Consider the following 18507-nt stretch of genomic DNA (forward strand, 5'->3'; position numbering starts at 1 on the left):
TAACCAGAGGCAATTACTCTGTAAAACGTTCTAGTGAAACTAAACTGTAGCTTTGTCAGGTATGTGGGCATTATAGTCAATTTGACTAGAATACAAAAAACAGTCCTTCACCTCAATGTGAGGACTATATCTAGATAATTCTAACATAAGAGTGAGCAAAAAAGTCAGTGCTCAGGAATTTGTATGATTCCATTCAGGTACAATTAAAGAATGACACAATGTACTGTTTAAGGAAACATATGTGGTAAACTCTAAAGAAAAGCAAGACAATGATTAACATGAAATTCAGGACAGTGACAAGGTATGGGTACCGCTGATAAGGAAAGGTAGGTGATGCTATCATATGGCACTTCCCACATTCATTTAAACCGAAAACGTATTCTCCTCTACCCCTGGTGTGATTAAAGGGCTAAAACTGTGAGAATAAAGAAAAGCTTCTCTAATGATAATGTCTGAAGTTGAACTTGTAACTGGCCTCATCCAACCAAACTTCAAACTAGGGATTATTCTTACTAAAAGGAACAAAACAAAACAACAACAAAACAAAAAAACACTGAATCCCAGTAAATTTAGTCAAAGTGTTTGGTGAAGTAATACCTGATATTAAAATGTATACAAGTAATGTGTGTGTGTTATAGTTTTTAAGAGCCATTGTTAGAATAAAAAAACACGAAGTGATAAATGCCCTCCCCCGCCGCCCCCCTACCGCCTCCAAAAAAAAAGAAGGTCTTCTCTGAATTATGTAGTATCACTGGGTAACGTTTAAGTAGTAAAAGAACTTAATTTTTTTTTTTTCAGTGGCTTACCTTTCCTCAGTATGGTAAACCATTTAATTCCCCCCCCACCCCCAAAATACACAATTTAGAAATAAAATTCCTCTCCAGGGGACTTTGTTAACGCAACATGGAAAATGGAAACTTAGTTTTCCATTTTCAAATACTGTATCACTGGCATAGAAAAAACAGCATGCAAAAAAAAAGATTTATAGAAAGATTCTACATCTGGAGAAAAGAGCATTTCAAAGCTTCTTTTAAACACAAGAAGGTGATCACAGTAACCTTAGTAACTATTATTCCTCTTCACTGCTGGGAAAATCACTCAAACAGAGACTGAGGTGGAAAGAACCAGAGATGCTGGTCCGAATCTTTCATATTTTACAAATTAGGAAACGAGACTCCAAGGCGATAGTTTTCAACCATTTTCTGACCCAAAAAACCCAGGTTTGAGAGGGCTTGGAAGTGAAGATAGATACTTGTAGTGTGCAGTTTTGACATTTGCAATGGAAAAATAGCATTCAAAAACGAAACTACAAAATATGGAAGTTGTTCCAAGACCTTCCTTGGAATGGTCTTACTAAACAAAAATAATTCCATTATAATATTCCAACAAGGAAAGTGTAAGAACTTCTGGGTTAGAATGTGGGAAAAAACCCAAACCCTTGCATCGCATTAGACCTACTTTCTTTACAACCATGAAGAGGCTGTGAAAGTATGCTAACAACTTGGAACAGGAATACTTACATGTTTTCTTTCTGTAGCCTTTAGAGATTTGGCAGCATAGTAGAAAAGTTGTGTCCCACACAAAGCTGCCCAATATTTCGTCCAAGATGCTACCTGGAGAGGACAGACACATGAATATACTACGCAAATGCTACTGGCTTCTCAGTCACTCTGCTTTCTCAGTGCCAAAGATCTTTAGCTCCACTTCACTTCCACCACCTTAGCTTCGAGTTTCATCACTTCTGAAATCTTTATCTCAAATATTCTTATCACGTCCACTCAATACTTTCTACTTAGGACTGACCAAACAAAATTGGTTGAATTCTATTTTTTGGGGCTGTCACTCTGTTTTCTATTTCTTCTAAGCTTACTACTTAAAATACTTCTTAACGGGATATATTTTCAAGGTTCTCTAAGAACTATATTAGGGAGCAAAGAGAAGTACAGGAGCATCTTGATTTAAACACCCAAAATGTATTATTTAACCAAAATCTATATGGCAGGTATAATAACACTTTAAATTAAATAACATTGTGAGGCAACGGTGTATCTTAAATTATTTCAAGTGTATTATATATCTGAAATATATTTTATTTCAACTGTCTTCATATTTTTTAGGGTCCTATTCATTTGCTTAATTTTAGAACGTGTATTAAAATATATTAAATTCTTACTGTAGGCTTTTTGCCTTCTTTTAACAAAGTTTTTCTCCTGAGAACACCTTGAATAGTAACAGCTCCTGGATATAAATGTACTGCCAAATCTTCTGATTCTGCAGAACTATAATAATGAAATGAAGAAAAGAACATATAAGCGCTTTAGTGATTATCAAGTAGGTACTTAAATAAAATGTAATTATTCTTAATTTTAAAACTGTTACTTTATTCAGAATAAGAAGACACTGACAATTATAAAGGCTTACTGATCTGAAATTTGTAAGCTGTCACAAAATTAACAGGAAGTTACTGAAGTCAGCAGATGGTTAAAAAACACATTTTATTGCATATCTGAACAAGTATAATTTAGAAAGAATACAGAGATTCACCCTAGTAAAGATTAAATTTTAAATTAAAGATTAAATTAGATTTAAGACTTTTCTTCTTAACATGCCACACTGCAGCACTGCTGAAACCTTTTTTTCCCCAGTAGAAACTTAAGTCCTAGTGGGAAAGATGAGGATTCTATTTGTTAAAAGTATTTACGCATATAAAACTCAAAATAAAAATAGCAGAATCAAAAGGAAAAAAGCAAAAGAAAACCCATGCTTAATTCTAAAATAGGTGAAAGAAGTAATGAAGGCGATTAACAACATATTTAAAAAACCAACTTTCTGCAATAAAATTTGATGACATTTTAATGTCAGCAATGCATCTAAGTGATTATAGCTTAACAGCTCTCCAAGAAAGGAATAACTCCAAACTCAAGATTTCTTTTTCTTGTATCTTAAGAAAACCATCACAAAATAATAATCAAACATCTAAATCTCTCTTCCCGACTCATTTAAGGTCCAACAGTTAAAATAAGAACAATTCCTATATAAGTCAATTAAAACATAACACACTGATTAAAAAAAAAAAATCTGTCATTCCTCCGGTCATTTGACATGAGCTGCAGAATTGCTACAACAGTGAAGAAACCTGAAGTTTGCAAGTTTATCCTTTTTTTATTATTTAGGTGTCTTCAAAGTGACTTAAAAACTTAGAAACCACTAGAAATTTCATGCTGGAGCTATTTATATTCAAGGAGGTATATATTCAAGGAGATTAGACACCATTAAATTGACATAAAATTAACTTTAAAGTCTGGTATTTTGTTGTATTATGAGAATTGGTGGATTATCCATTACTGTTAACCTCTAGCCCCCAATCAATCTACCATACTTATTTTCTTCTGCAGCTAATGTAGTACAGAAAGAGACCAGGTTTAACAAGATAAACAACTGAATGAACATGAGTTTAAACACAGAAATATTATTTAATAAAAAAGACTTGTCTAAATTCAGGACCTGAAGTTAACCTGAAAAATTCTTAAAAAAGATAAATTGAATGTAGTAAATTCTTCGATTGCAGCCTTGAATAACAAGTGGATTTTTGTACTGCTTATCCAATAATCAGCAACATTAGAAAGACCTGTGCAGTTAAAAAGCGACAGATTTGGAATTATTTAAAAATGTTGACATAAAGATGCAAGTTCTAGCAATTAGCTCTGGGATCAGAAAGAACAGTTCAAATTTATCTCTAGATTAAATCTTGGAAAGAAAGTTTTCATGGGCATTTTGTTTAGTTTTTAAACCAATTAGTTGAGAAAGAACAGAAATAATATGAGACCACACCCGTGTAAGCCAATCACCAACACCAGAGGGGAGTTCTGTGACCCCTGAATGCAGGGGAATTGTACCTGCTGGCCTTCACGTGGCTTCGATAGCCATTTCGTGCCACTCTTGTCACCGGGCCGAGAGAATGGTATAATCTGTTCCTGTTGGATTCCATTATAAATTGTATATATTACTTTTACTCACACAATTATCATCAATAACCTAGAACAGCATAATAATTTCTTTGTGTAATACAGCTTTCTAAATCCTACAAAAGGATAGTATGTGATTGCTCCTCTTTCTTTTTTTAAAGCATACAGCATAAATTTCAAATTATTTTTTCTTCTACTATTGACTATAAATACTTAAAGGTGTTTATTAGTTCGAACCATATATTTATATACATTCACTTTCACAAATCTGCTAAAATAATTAAAGAGGTATTTATAACCAAACACTATCAAAGCCTGAAAAATACTTAAAATATCCTTTTGTTCATATTCCAGTTCTTGGATTCCACTTTAAATATGATACCTGGATTTACATAAAAATAAATTTTTATTGCATGCCCCTATAAAGACAGCTAAAAGCAATGTGACCTATAAACTTAAAAGTAATGTGGCTTAGGGCTTCCCTGGTGGCACAGTGGTTGAGAGTCCGCCTGCTGATGCAGGGGACACGGGTTCGTGCCCTGGTCCGGGAGGATCCCACATGCCGCGGAGCGGCTAGGACCGTGAGCCATGGCCGTTGAGCCTGCGCATCCGGAGCCTGTGCTCCGCAACGGGAGAGGCCACAACAGTGAGAGGCCCGCGTACCGCAAAAAAAAAAAAAAAAAAAAGTAATGTGGCTTAAACACCTTATTTTCCTTTCTTTTATATAAAATCCAAGAAAACTACCAAAAGAGATGAACTGAGTAATAAATAAGGCAGTCTTCTATTTCCACATCAATTAAAATGAGTACATGATAAAGCCAATAAATGATAAAAATGGTATGAGTTAATATTCATCCAAAATGGCATGTGATACTTAACAAAGGAAATAAACACACACACACACACACACACACACACGTAGAAACACTGTTACTTCTTTGCCTAGGAAAAGCCAAAAGTAGCACTGTTGATAAATGATATTTAAAACAGAAAGTATTATTTTAGCAACTTAAGGGGCAACATATTTGATATCTATTTTCGAAGTTCACTATCCACAGGTAGCATTTTAAATCCTAGGTCTTTATTCACTTTTTAATATTTCATGTCTGAGTCTTGCTGGGCAGCATTAATTTGCTCTCAAAATGTCCCAAGAGCCACTGATTTAAACTTGGCACAAGCACAGTACATGCTTTTGGCTGCAAATATCTGCAAAGCAAAACTTCTGTCAAAAGAAAAATACTGTTTTGAGATGTGAAGGTTAATACTGTTAAATACCATCTTCATAAGTAACCTGCTGGGATAAGAACAGATTATTTAACACAACACCATTCTGGTTACTCGCTCATAACTCATGCGATTTGAGGAACAATTCTGTTCATCAATGTTTCTTACCTAAATACAGTACACTCTGAAATCAACATCTGATGATATTATGTTCTTATTAGAGGGAAAGAACTAATAAGACAATTTGTACAGACAGCAAGCCAGAGGCAACTCTTGTGTTTTTCCTGTTTCAGGCAAACCCAAATAAAGAGATTGAAAGAAAAAGTTGAAAGAGAAATAATATGTAAAAAAAATTGTTAAAAATCCCCCAAAACAAAGAGAACAAAACTTAGGAACACTGACAATTAGAGTAGAAAGGTTCAAAAGTAGTTTGAAATATTAGATTTGCAAGTAAAATCTTAATCACATAATGGTGAGAAATCTTTATTAAGTTTCAAGAACAAGGATCTAATTTTCCAGTTACATCATGAAATTTACCAATTCAAGTATGTATAGTTCAATTTCAAATATACAGTTAATATAATTGTTTTCTATTAAAAAGTGACTGACAGGGACTTAGGTAACTGAATATATTCAACTTCATCAATTTTAACATGACATTCAAAATTCAATCTAATCTTGTTGCTTAGAAACTTAGATTGCTCAGTTTATATACAACAGGGAGCAATTATTTTGCTCATGATTCAAGTATCTTAATATGACAATGGCAGAATGGAAATGGTCAAAGACAGTAAAATTCTAATGGATATTTTTTAAATAACAATTATTTACACTGTTTGACTACGTTTTTAGAAAAATCTTATTTTGGAAGATCAATATGGCGTATTTGCCACAAGCAGATGACAGATCTTACAGCTTAAAGCATCAAGGAAAAGAAAACAGAACATGACTTACATTATTTCAGTACAAATCTGTGTGCTTTGTGCAAACTTTGAATTAATGACAATTTAAATTCAAACTTTTAGCTGCTTTACTTACAGTATAATTTAAAATTTACTAAGTCATTTTGCTCTTGACAAATTAACTGAGAATGAATGAAGTTGACCACTCCACTAAATGCCTTAAAATTACTTAAATGAACCATAATTTAAGGAAATAATTTTTTTTGTACACATATGTAGGTAAGCTGTGATTGGTTATTATTATTTTTAAGTTACAATTTAAAATGTACTAAAATTCAAATATATGTGTCAAGCCTCCAAATAAACATGTCTTTACTAATTAACACTAAATTCCAGGCTTAAATATTAACTTTTTTTTTTTTGCCACCAGCAGGAAGCCTAAAATAGTCCCTTGGAGATATGTGATAAATATTATGTCTTTAAATTCACATTATCATATACTTTAAGACAGACAAAATAAACTCAAAATAGTTTAAATGGGCAATTTTTCTTACCTTTCAAAAGCAGGCCATGAAGTCTCTTCACTTAGTTCAGAGCCATCACTGCTACCTAAAATCAAAAGTTATCTTATTTTTTAAACATCGTAATTAGGGTTTGGATGTTGTCTTTTAAAAATAAATACTCTAATGGTGCTTATAAAATGACAGTCACATTATTTGTGGGTGAACATCCACATATCAATTCTTCATTCTAATATCATGTGCTTGATTTATTTTGCAATATATTAGAACAGAGTTGACAAGACTACCCAAAATAACAAAAGAGCATAAAACATTTTTGCATGTATAGTTACGGCTTAAATTCATTAGCAAACACTTTTCCTACCACCAGAGAATGTACATAAGCACAAAATTTTTCCTTATTAGGTTTGCCATAATTTAAGACCAATATAATTATGCATTTCTTACAGGTTCATGGTATACTACTTCCCTTTGTACTTTTTAAAAAACCCATTACTACCCTAAGGATAAAAAAGCTTAATGACGTTCAATTTTTGCCTTTGGGGGCAAGGCAGAAGAGGACAGAATCCTTAAATTCAGGGGAAAAAAAAAAAAAAAGGTGCCATAACAATGTAAAAGTTTCTCTTAAGAGACCCAGAATATCAGTTAAAATAGAAAGTTTTAAATTAGCTTAATCTGAGGGGAAAGAATTTGGAGAGTCCAAAACAGCTTAGGTTGATTTAAAAGTTATTTTAAAGATAATACTGGCTCTCAATAAAATCAATAATTAATATGTCCCTTATGTATCAAGTTGAATCGTCTATCAGACTTTCACAACCAGGGTTCTGTGAGAGGCTCAAACTTGACTACTATAAGGAACCCATTATATGTGATGGAATAACACCTCTTCCATGCATTTAGAATGGCATGAGTTACGTCCCATTCTTTGAAGAACTGAGTAACAGTCACTGAAGTAATTTTCTGGTTGTGTGGTTCAGATAAGAAACTGCAAGTAATCTGTTGCTGGCAGTGGGGTCTTGTAGGTTATCTTTTGATGTAGAATTATGTGATAAAGACTGAAAATTTAAGCATAGTTAGTATGACTTATTTGTAGAAAATAAAAGTTTCTTCCAGAAGCATGAAGTTCAGAGTGGATACACCTCCTTTAGCTGGGCAAGACTACTTTAGGTTACCTAGGACATATATACCATGTTAAAAAACGTTAGAGGCCATAGTCCCAAGCACTGGTTAATTTCTCCAGAGTACTTTCTCAAAGCCTCCAAGGGATATATTAATATTGTATGTAAAAGTTACAGCTGAGGAAAAAACCTTTTTGTGATTATGAATTGCGCGTGTGTATTAACAACTACCATCTATGGTTATAGACTTTCTTTTCAGAATGTTTTAAAGCAAACACCCTGGAAGGTAATGCCTATGTCTAATGTTTTTAATTTATAAACAAAGATGTAACAATCTCTACTGCTTATCTCCTTAGCCTTGGAATAATTGAACAATAAATACAAAGGCAAAAATTGAATTAGCCTCTTCTTGTTCTAAAAGACAGGTCTCTAAACTAAGACACTAACTGTCATGGAATGAAAGAACTAGATAACTATCTTGTGGTAACAAAAAGAACATCTATGGAAAGTAAAAGCCACAAATAGAGGATAATAATCATTATAATACTTATGATAAGTATTACAGAAAAGCCAAATATTCTGTACTGAATTGAGAGCTGTAATTTTTAAAATTACTATTTTTGGCTTAAAGTGACAGGCTAAATTCCATAAGTGTAACACATTTTTAATTGGAAAAAGGTTCTTCCTCTCTTTCTTGCAAAATTATTCTGTGTATCATTTTTTCAGATTGAGGTTGATATTTACATATAGGCAATTCACAGTATTAACAGAGACATACTTCAAGAGGCCAACTTGTCTTCTGTTTTGTAAATTTTGTCATCATTTGTATTTATAAAAAGGGGAATATTGGAATAAAACTGCTGAATGGAGCATTCCAGCTCCAAAGCAATTTCACTTTCAGGGTTTGAAACTCAAGCGTTAAAGGAAGTCAACATGTTCAAGAAAATGAACTCCTACATTTCTTTCTATTGACTGTTCATCAATATTGAAATGATCATATTAATTATAATAGGCTTAGCCTTTGAGAAACCTGGCAATTCATCACAGAAGAAGACATTTTCTTCCATTATTGCTTTTTAAAAATAAAAATAACACTGTATGGAGATTTCCTAACTCCAAACATCCAAAGAAATAATGCTCATCTAGAAGGTTCAGAAAATAAATAAAAGTTTAGGAAGTAAAACCAAACAAATTCCTCTCTTAATCTCACATCCTTTTCCAGTCCCAATTTTCTGCTCCCACTCCATAATAGCTATCCCTATTTTCTTACCTCTCATTCTCCAATCTCCAAGCTTTGCCCATACTACTCTATAAAGCAAATCTTGTCAAGGTCACCAAGTGACTTTTTTTTGTTTCTTTTACATCTTTATTGGAGCATAATTGCTTTACAATGTGGTGTTAGTTTCTGCTGTATAACAAAGTGAATCAGCTATATGTATACATATATCCCAATATCCCCTCCCTCTTGCGTCTTCCTCCCACCCTCCCTATCCCACCCCTCTAGGTGGTAAAAGCACCTAGCTGATCTCCCTGTGCTATGCAGCTGTTTCCCACTAGCTATCTATTTTACAATTGGTACTGTATATATGTCAATGCCACTCTCTCACTTTGTCCCAGCTTCTCCCCCGGCCCCGTGTCCTCAAGTCCATTCTCTACGTCTGCGTGCGTCTTTATTCCTGTCCTGTCACCAGGTTCCTCAGAATCATTTTTTTTTCTTTTAGATTCCATATATACGCGTTAGCATACGATATTTGTTTTTCTCTTTCTGACTTACTTCACTCTGTATGACAGACTCTAGGTCCATCCATCCACCTCACTACAAATAACTCAATTTCGTTTCTTTTTATGGCTGAGTAATATTCCATTGTACACATGTGCCGCATTTTCTTTACCCATTCATCTGTTGATGGACATTTAGGGTGCTTCCATGTCCTGGCTATTTATTGTAATTAATGCTGCAGTGAACATTGTGCGACATGTCTCCACCTGAATTACAGTTTTCTCTGGGTATATGCCCAGTAGTGGGATTGCTGGGTCATATGGTAGCTCTATTTTTAGTTTTTTAAGGAAACTCCATACTGTTCTCCATAGTGGCTCATCAGTTTACATTCTCACCAACAGTGCAAGAGGGCTCCCTTTTCTCCACACCCTCTCCAGCATTTGTTTCTAGATTTTTTGATGATGGCCATTCTGACTGGTGTGAGATGATATCTCATTGTAGTTTTGATTTGTTATTTCTCTAATGATTAATGATGTTGAGCATTCTTTCATGTGTTTGTTGGCACTCGGTATATCTTCTTTGGAGAAATGTCTATTTAGCTCTTCTGCCCATTTTTGGATTGGGTTGTTTGTTTTTTTGTTATTGAGCTGCATGAGCTACTCGTATATTTTGGAGATTAATCCTGTCAGTTGCTTTGTTTGAAAATATTTTCTCCCACTCTAAGGGTTGCCTTTTTGTCTAGTTTATGGTTTCCTTTGCTGTGCAAAAGCTTTTACGTTTCATTAGGACCCATTTGTTTACTTTTGTTTCTTTTTCCATTACTCTAGGAGGTGGGTCAAAAAGGATCTTGCTGTGATTTATGTCACAGAGTGTTCTGCCTCTATTTTCCTCTAAGAGTTTTGTAGTGTCTGGCCTTAGATTGAGGTCTTTAATCCTTTTTGAGTTTATTTTTGTGTACGGTGTCAGGAAGTGTTCTAAATTCATTCTTTTACATGTAGCTGTCCAGTTTTCCCAGCACTACTTATTGAAGAGGCTGTCTTTTCTCCACTGTATATTCTTGCTTCCTTTGTCAAAGATAAGGTGACCATAGGTGTGTGGGTTTTCTATCTCTGGGCTTTCTATCCTGTTCCATTGATCTTAATTTCTGTTTTTGTGCCAGTACCATACTGTCTTGATTACTGTAGTTTTGTAGTATAGTCTGAAGTGAGGGAGGCTGATTCCTCCAGCTCCGTTTTTCTTTCTTAAGATTGCTTTGGCTATTTGGGGTCTTTTTTGTCTCCATACGAATTGTAAAATTTTTTGTTCTAGTTCTGTGAAAAATGCCATTGGTAGTTTGATTGCCGAACAGATTTTTTTTTTTTTTTTTTTTTTTTTTTTTTTTTTTTTAGTGGTACGTGGGCCTCTCACTGTTCTGGCCTCTCCCGTCGCGAGCACAGGCTCTGGACACGCAGGCTCAGTGGCCATGGCTCATGGGCCCAGCCGCTCCGCGGCACATGGGATCTTCCTGGACCGGGGCACAAACCTGCGTCCCCTGCATTGGCAGGTGGACTCTCAACCACTGCGCCACCAGGGAAGGCCCCCATTGGTAGTTTGATAGGGATTGCATTGAATCTGTAGATTGCTTTGGGTAGTATAGTCATTTTCACAATGTTGATTCTTCCAATCCAAGAACATGGTGCATCTCTCCATCTGTTTGTATTGCCTTTGACTTCTTTCATCAGTGTCTTACAGTTTTCTGCATACAGGTCTTTTCTCTCCTTAGGTCAGTTTATTCCTAGGTACTTTATTCTTTTTGTTCCAATGGTAAATGGGAGTGTTTCCTTAATTTTTCTTTCTGAATTTTTGTTGTTAGTGTATAGGAATGCAAGAGATTTCTGTGCATTACTTTTGTATCCTGCTACTTAACCAAATTCATTGATTAGCTCTAGTAGTTTTCTGGTGGTATCTTTAGGATTCTCTGTGTATAGTATCATGTCATCTGCAAACAATGACAGCTTTACTTCTTTTTTTCCGATTTGGATTCCTTTTATTTCTTTTTCTTCTCTGATTGCCGTGGCTAAAGCTTTGAAAACTCAGTTGAATAACAGTGGAGAGAGTGGGCACCCTTGTCTTGTTCCTGATCTTAGAGGAAATGGTTTCAGTTTTTCACCACTGAGAATGATGTTGGCTGTGGGTTTGTCATATATGGCCTTTATTACGTTGAGGTAGGTTCCCTCTATGCCCAATTTCTGGAGAGTTTTTATCATAAATGGGTGTTGAATTTTGTCAAAAGCTTTTTCTGCATCTATTGAGATTATCATATGGTTTTTATCCTTCAGTTTGTTAACATGGTGTATCACATTGACTGATTTGCATATATTAAAGAATCCTTGCATTCCTGGGAAAAACCTCACTTGATCATGGTGTATGATCCTTTAAATGTGCTGTTGGATTCTGTTTGCTAGTATTTCGTTGAGGATTTTTGCACCTATGTTCATCAGTGATACTGGCCTGTAGTTTTCTTTTTTTGTGACATCTTTGTCTGGTTTTGGTATCAGGGTGATGGTGGCCTCATAGAATGAGTTTGGGAGTGTTCCTCCCTGTGCTATATTTTGGAAGAGTTTGAGAAGGACAGGTGTTAGCTCTTCTCTAAATGTTTGATAGAATTCACCTGTGAAGCCACCTGTCCTGGGCTTTTGTTTGTTGGAAGACTTTTAATCACAGTTTCAATTTCAGTGCTTGTGATTGGTCTGTTCATATTTTCTATTTCTTCCTGGTTCAGTCTTGGAGGGTTGTACTTTTCTAAGAATTTGTCCATTTCTTCCAGGTTATCCATTTTATTGGCATATAGCTGTCTGCAGTAGTCTGTCATGATCCTTTGCATTTCTGCAGTGTCAGTTGTTACTTTTCCTTTTTCATTTCTAATTCTGTTGATTTATGTCTTCTCCTTTTTCCTGATGAGTCTGGCTAATGGTTTATCAATTTTATCTTCTTAAAGAACCAGCTTTTAGTTTTATTGATCTTTGCTATTGTTTTCTTTGTTTCTTTTTCATTTACTTCTGATCTGACCTTTATGATTTCTTCCCTTCTGCTAACTTCGGGGTTCTTTTATTCTTCTTTCTCTAATTGCTTTAGATGTAAGGTTAGGTTGTTTATTTGAGATTTTTCTTGTTTCTTGAGGTAGGATTGTACAGCTATAAACTTCCCTCTTAGAACTGCTTTTGCTGTATCCCATAGGTTTTGGGTCGTCGTGTTTTCATTGTCATTTGTTTCTAGGTAGTTTTTGATTTCCTCTTTGATTTCTTCAGTGATCTCCTGGTTATTTAGTAGTGTATTGTTTAGCCTCCATGGGTTTGTACTTTTTAGTTTTTTCCCTGTAATTTAGTTTTTTTTTCCTGCTATCTAGCCTCATAGCACTGGGGGCGGAAAAGATAGCTGATATGATTTCAATTTTCTTAAATTTACCGAGGCTTGATTTGTGACCCAAGATATGATCTATTCTGGAGAATGTTCCATGAGCACTTTAGAAGAAAGTGTACTCTATTATTTTTGGATGGACTGTCCTATAAATATCAATTAAGTCCATCTGGTCTACTGTGTCATTTAAAGCTTGTGTTTCCTTATTTATTTTCATTTTGGATGAGCTGTGCATTGGTGTAAGCAGGGTGTTAAAGTCCCCTACTGTGATTGTAACTGTCAATTTCCCCTTTTATGGCTGTTAGCATTTGCCTTATGTATTTAGGTGCTCCTATGTTGGGTGCACAAATATTTACAATTGTTACATTATCTTCTTGGATGGATTCCTTGATCATTATGTAGTGTCCTTCCTTGTCTCTTGTAATAGTCTTTATTTTAAAGTCTATTTTGTCTGATATGAGTATAGCTACTCCCAGCTTTCCTTTGATTTCCATTTGCATGGATTATCTTTCTCCATCCCCTCACTTTCAGTCTGTATGTGTCCTTAGGTCTGAAGTGGGTCTCTTGTAGACAGCATATATATGGGTCTTATTTTTGTATCCATTCAGCCAGTCTGTGTCTTTTGGTTGGAGCATTTAATCCATTCACATTTAAGGTAATTATCGATATGTATGTATGTTCATATCACCATTTTCTTAACTGTTTTTCTTTCGTTTTTATTGGTCTGTTCCTTCTCTTGTGTTTCCTGCCCAGAGAAGTTCCTTTAGCATTTGTTGTAAAGCTGGTTTGGTGGTGCTGAATTCTCTTAGCTTTTGCTTGTCTGTAAAGGTTTTAATTTCTCTGTCGAATCTGAATGAGATTCTTGCTGGGTAGACTAATCTTGGTTGTAGGTTTTCCTCCTTCATCACTTTAAATAGGTCCTGCCACTCCCTTCTGGCTTGCAGAGTTTCTGCTGAAAGATCAGCTGTTAACCATACGGGAATTCTTTTGTATGTTGTTTGTTGCTTTTCCCTTGCTGCTTTTAATATTTTTTCTTTGTATTTAATTTTTGATAGTTTGATTAACATGTGTCTCGGCATGTTTCTCCTTGGGTTTATCCTGTATGGGACTCTCTGAGCTTCCTGGACTTGACTATTTCCCTTCCCATGTTTGGGAAGTTTTTGACTACAATCTCTTCAAATATTTTCTCAGACCCTTTGTTTTTCTCTTCTTCTGGGACCCCTATCATTTGAATGTTGGTGCGTTTAATGTTGTCCCAGAGGTCTCTGGGACTGTCCTCAATTCTTTTCCTTCCTTTTTCTTTATTCTGCTCTGTGGCAGTTATTTCCACTATTCTATCTTCCAGGTCACTTATCCGTTTTTCTACCTCAGTTATTCTGCACTGATTCCTTTTAGGGTATCTTTAATTTCCTTTATTGTGTTGTTCATCACTGTTTGTCTGCTCTTTAGTTCTTCTAGGTCCTCGTTAAACATTTCTTGTATTTTCTCCATTGTATTTCCGAGATTTTGGATCATTTTTATGATCATCACTCTGAATTCGTTTTCAGGTAGACTGCCTATTTCCTCTTCATTTGTTTGGTGTGGTGGGTTTTTACCTTGCTCCTTCATCTGCTGCATATTTCTCTGTCTTCTCATTTTGTTTAGCTTATTGTGTTTGGGGTCTCCTTTTCGCTGCCTGCAGGTTCATTTTTCTTCTTATTTCTGGTGTCTGCCCCCAGTGGGTTAGGTTGGTTCAGGGGCCTGTGTAGGCTTCCTGGCTGGGGGGACTGGTGCCTGTGTTCTGGTGGGTGGGGCTAGATCTTGTCCCTCTGGTGGGCAGGGCTGAGTCCGGTGGTGTGTTTTGGGGTGTCTGTGAACTTAGTATGACTTTAGGCAGCCTGTCTGCTAATGCGCGTGGTTGTGTTCCTGTCTTGCTAGTTGTTTGGCGTGGGGCCTCCAGCACTGGAGCTTGCTGGCTGTTGGGTGGAGTTGGGTCTTAGGGTTGAGCTGGAGATCTCTAGGAGAGCTCTTGCCAATTAATATTACATGGGGCCTGGAGGTCTCTGGTGGTCCAACGTCCTGGACTTGGCTCTCCCGCCAAGCCCCAAAACCCCGGTTCTTCTCTCTTGGTAACCCTAGTATGATAACGATGTTGACAACGACAACTGCTTTACGGTGCTTCCGGTGCCTGAATGGGGGGGCGACCACATTTGTGGCAGTGAGACCTCAGGCTAAACTGAACCTTCTGAGAGAACATCCGAAGGATGTCAGTGCAATGAACTGGGTTCTGACTGCAGACTGTCGATGCTTTGGAGGAGGCTAAATAAAAGTCAAAACATGTTAGAGAAAATTGTTTCTTTTTCTTTGTAACATCAAGTAAATCTTGCAGTGGCTCTGGGAGTGTTGTTACCCTTTGGGATCATTGAAGGGTTGTACTTGAGAATCAGATCTTTCAATACTTGCACCTGTTGAAAACCTGCCACAAGCTTTTCAGACATTCAAACCAAGGAACCCACTCTTGAAAGCTACGTCATCATCACGCTCACCCTGGCTGATGCGTCTTCGACGTTGCTGGTGCTCCACCCCCCACCATCTGAGGCACCCAGTGACTTTGATCTTGCCAAATCCAGTGATCAACTCCCATTCTCACCTTACTTCTCTTCTGTGCACTTTATATTGATACATTCAACACTTCCTGCCCTTCAGAGACACCTCCTCTACTGGGCTTTTGTGATACCACACTGTTTTTTTCCTTTGAAGTTTCCTTTGATGGCCCACCATTAAAAGAAGCAATTTTTTTTTTAAATCACACTTCCAAATGTTAGAATGTCTTTCTTATTTATTTACATTCTCTCCCTAGGTGACCTCATCCAGTCTCATGGCTTGAAATACTATAAATATGCTAATTCTCATACGTGTATCTACAAACCTGACCTCACCCCATTAAGTGCCAGATTCATACATTCAATTACCTACCTGACAACTCAATATGGACCAAACATGTCCAAAACATAATTCTTAATTCCCCAAACCTAGTCATCCTTCACAAATACCTTGACATTTACAAATGGCTGCTCTTCTAGTGTTCTCTGCCTTGGTCACAGCACCACCATCTAACTAGTTGCTTAATCTAAGAAACCGAGGGTCATACTTGATCTGCCCTTTTCCTCATTCCCACATTCCAACTACATGCAGTAACCAATTCAATCAGCACATGTTCTCTTCTCACCACTCCTCAAATGCCTCCCCCTTCGAAGTCAAACCATCAAGCACTTTTCAAACAATTACGAATTATTAACTTCAGTAGCTACTAGTAGTATCATCTCATTATCTACTTTGCTACTTAGCTTTTATCAATTTTTTTCTACTTGTAGTAGGGTTAATTACTCATTCCCAGCTGAGTTTTATTAAAAATCTTATTTTTCATTAAGTTGGAACCCTCTCAGAGAATTATTTCTCACCTATTGATATTCCACTAGAAAGAGTAGAGCTTTCAGCTTGGCCTCGAGATGGTGCATGGGGCTCCATGACGCTATCATCTAATAGATGTCTTGGCCCTGCATTTGGGAACGTTGCACTCTTAAACTCTGCTGTGTTCATTTTATGAATGAAACTGGAAACAAAGAGAAATATTTTTCATATCTTTTATTACTGTTACTAATTCAGGATATAAAAGATACTCTTATATAAAGATTCAGGATATAAAAGATTTACCTGCTATCCTGAACTTACTTCCGAACTCTCATACTAATGAACACACAGATTTTATCATGAGAGCCTCAAACTAACAGTTTAGGGAAAGCTTTTTAGGAAACTAGGCCATATCTTCCTATGTAACAGAGAATACTTTAATTTTATCTTGATTCTTGGGTACATTAAAAATTGTTTTCACATTCACTTTTGGAAAATAGCTATTAAATTTTCACAAAAATCATGGCAAAGGTGAACCTTGGGCTCCATTTTGAGAAAACAATCTTGCAAAGCTAAACAAAAAATCAGTTTCCCTTTCTTTATATTTAGGAATAAAAAGAACAATTTTTATAGGCTTCATTTACAGTGACTTATTTGGGTTAAGATAAGTGATCACTCTTGATACTTATGATAATTTAAAATGAAAATGGTATATTGCTTTCCTGATTTTATTTATGATGATGATCTGTAATGTTCATTTCTCTCCCCCAGATGTGAAGGCACTGTTGGAAAAAGCTCATTTCCAAATTAAGGTAAAGGAAGAAATAAATGCCTTTATGCAAACAAGGTATTTTACTAAATCAGAAAAAGACTACTGTTACACAAATAAAACTATGCAAGGACATTATTTTCTGTCCAACTAGTAAAATAAATAGAAAAGAAAGCCAACTTAAAAAAAAACACAAAAATTTGAAAGATAAAATTAAAAATGCTGACTTATAACCCAAGCTATGGCACTTCCTATGTCCATGTGGAATCAGGTTCCGAGGGGATGGTGGTGTCTGTGGTAGCAAGGCTCCTTCAGCTGCCACACTTTTTCTTCCACTTTGTGGAGATGCTCCTACTTCAGGACCTAAGGGTTAAATTAAAAAAGAGAGAGAGACACACACAGACATAGACACAGACACAGACATAGACACACACACACAGGGAGAGGGAGAGGGAGAGGGAAAGAAATTGTTACATGGTTTAAAAAAATTGTTTTATTTGTAATCCTTTGATATGAAATATAAAGTGTGGTTTAAATTTTAATATTAATTCTACTTAACAGACTGAACAAGAGAAATATTTATTTTCTGAATCTTAAAACACAAACCTCAATACATACAATATCCATTAATTTCTATCTATTTTACTTGCACTAAGTAGCCAGTATAAATATCCTCCCCATTTACAGAAGAAGCAGCAGAATTAGAAGAGAAGGGGTAAGGATTTCATATCACAGATGAAACCTGGACTAAACACTCAGGTCTTCTGAATCCTAGTTGAGTGCTCATTTAATTTTACACATTACTTCTTCACTCTTAGTTTCAGCTTCCAGCTTCTTCTTAGATAAAAAATGTGTAGGGGTAGGTAGGTCAAGCATTCAAGTTAGAATTTAAATCTATATTGACACTGTTCAAGCTTATGGGAATTAAAAAAGTGGAACTCAAAAATGTACAGATTTGCAAAGTATCACCTTAAGACTGAAAAGAAAAGCAAACTTAAACAGATTTAGACTGAAATGATTTCCTCTGCTTGGAGTACTCTTCCCCTGAGACACTGTCATGGCTTTGTTCCCTCACTTCCTTCATACCTCATTAGATGGGTCTCCAAATATTTTTAGAATATACAATAATATAAAGCTTAGTGCCAAGGTCTGTTTTAGAATTTTAAAAAGGTTATTACTTATGAATTCTTAAAAAATAAATAATTCTCTTCAATTTTATATTTTTGATTATGTGTGATATACATATAAATCCCCATTGTAATGCAACAGATAAAAATTAAGGGACTAACACTATTTTTAATATTTTCAGTACTTGGTCCAGTATTAGAGTGAAATTAAAAAAAAAATTGACAGGACTGAAGTTGGCGGCGTGAACACAGCCTGCAGGGCGTTGGTGCGCCGCGGCTGGCCGGGAGAGAGTCCGGGGAGGGGTCTGGACCTGCCGAAGAGGCAAAAGACTTTTACGTCCCTCTTTGTTTCCTGGTGCACGAGGAGGGGATTAA

The 18507-nt window shown here is 35.8% G+C and overlaps 1 protein-coding gene across 5 annotated transcripts in view; it reads right to left on the reverse strand.

Moving 5' to 3' along the window:
- The window catches only part of RALGPS2 (Ral GEF with PH domain and SH3 binding motif 2), a 164700-nt gene that overhangs the window by 11845 nt on the left and 134348 nt on the right, over positions 1-18507 (reverse strand). For 3 of the 5 annotated variants that reach the window (XM_060132625.1, XM_060132594.1, XM_060132604.1), the window contains 6 exons: positions 17233-17368; positions 16287-16438; positions 6646-6700; positions 3897-3974; positions 2174-2279; positions 1521-1613 (listed from right to left, as the gene is read on the reverse strand). In XM_060132625.1, the coding sequence (XP_059988608.1) occupies positions 1521-1613; positions 2174-2279; positions 3897-3974; positions 6646-6700; positions 16287-16438; positions 17233-17368 (620 nt within the window). Of the gene's footprint in view, positions 1-1520; positions 1614-2173; positions 2280-3896; positions 3975-5981; positions 6105-6645; positions 6701-16286; positions 16439-17232; positions 17369-18507 lie in introns of those variants that run through there. The other 2 variants (XM_060132614.1, XM_060132635.1) reach the window with 2 other exon arrangements.

The sequence above is a fragment of the Lagenorhynchus albirostris genome, chromosome 2, assembly GCF_949774975.1.
Source record: "Lagenorhynchus albirostris chromosome 2, mLagAlb1.1, whole genome shotgun sequence".
Taxonomy (NCBI): Eukaryota; Metazoa; Chordata; class Mammalia; order Artiodactyla; family Delphinidae; genus Lagenorhynchus; species Lagenorhynchus albirostris.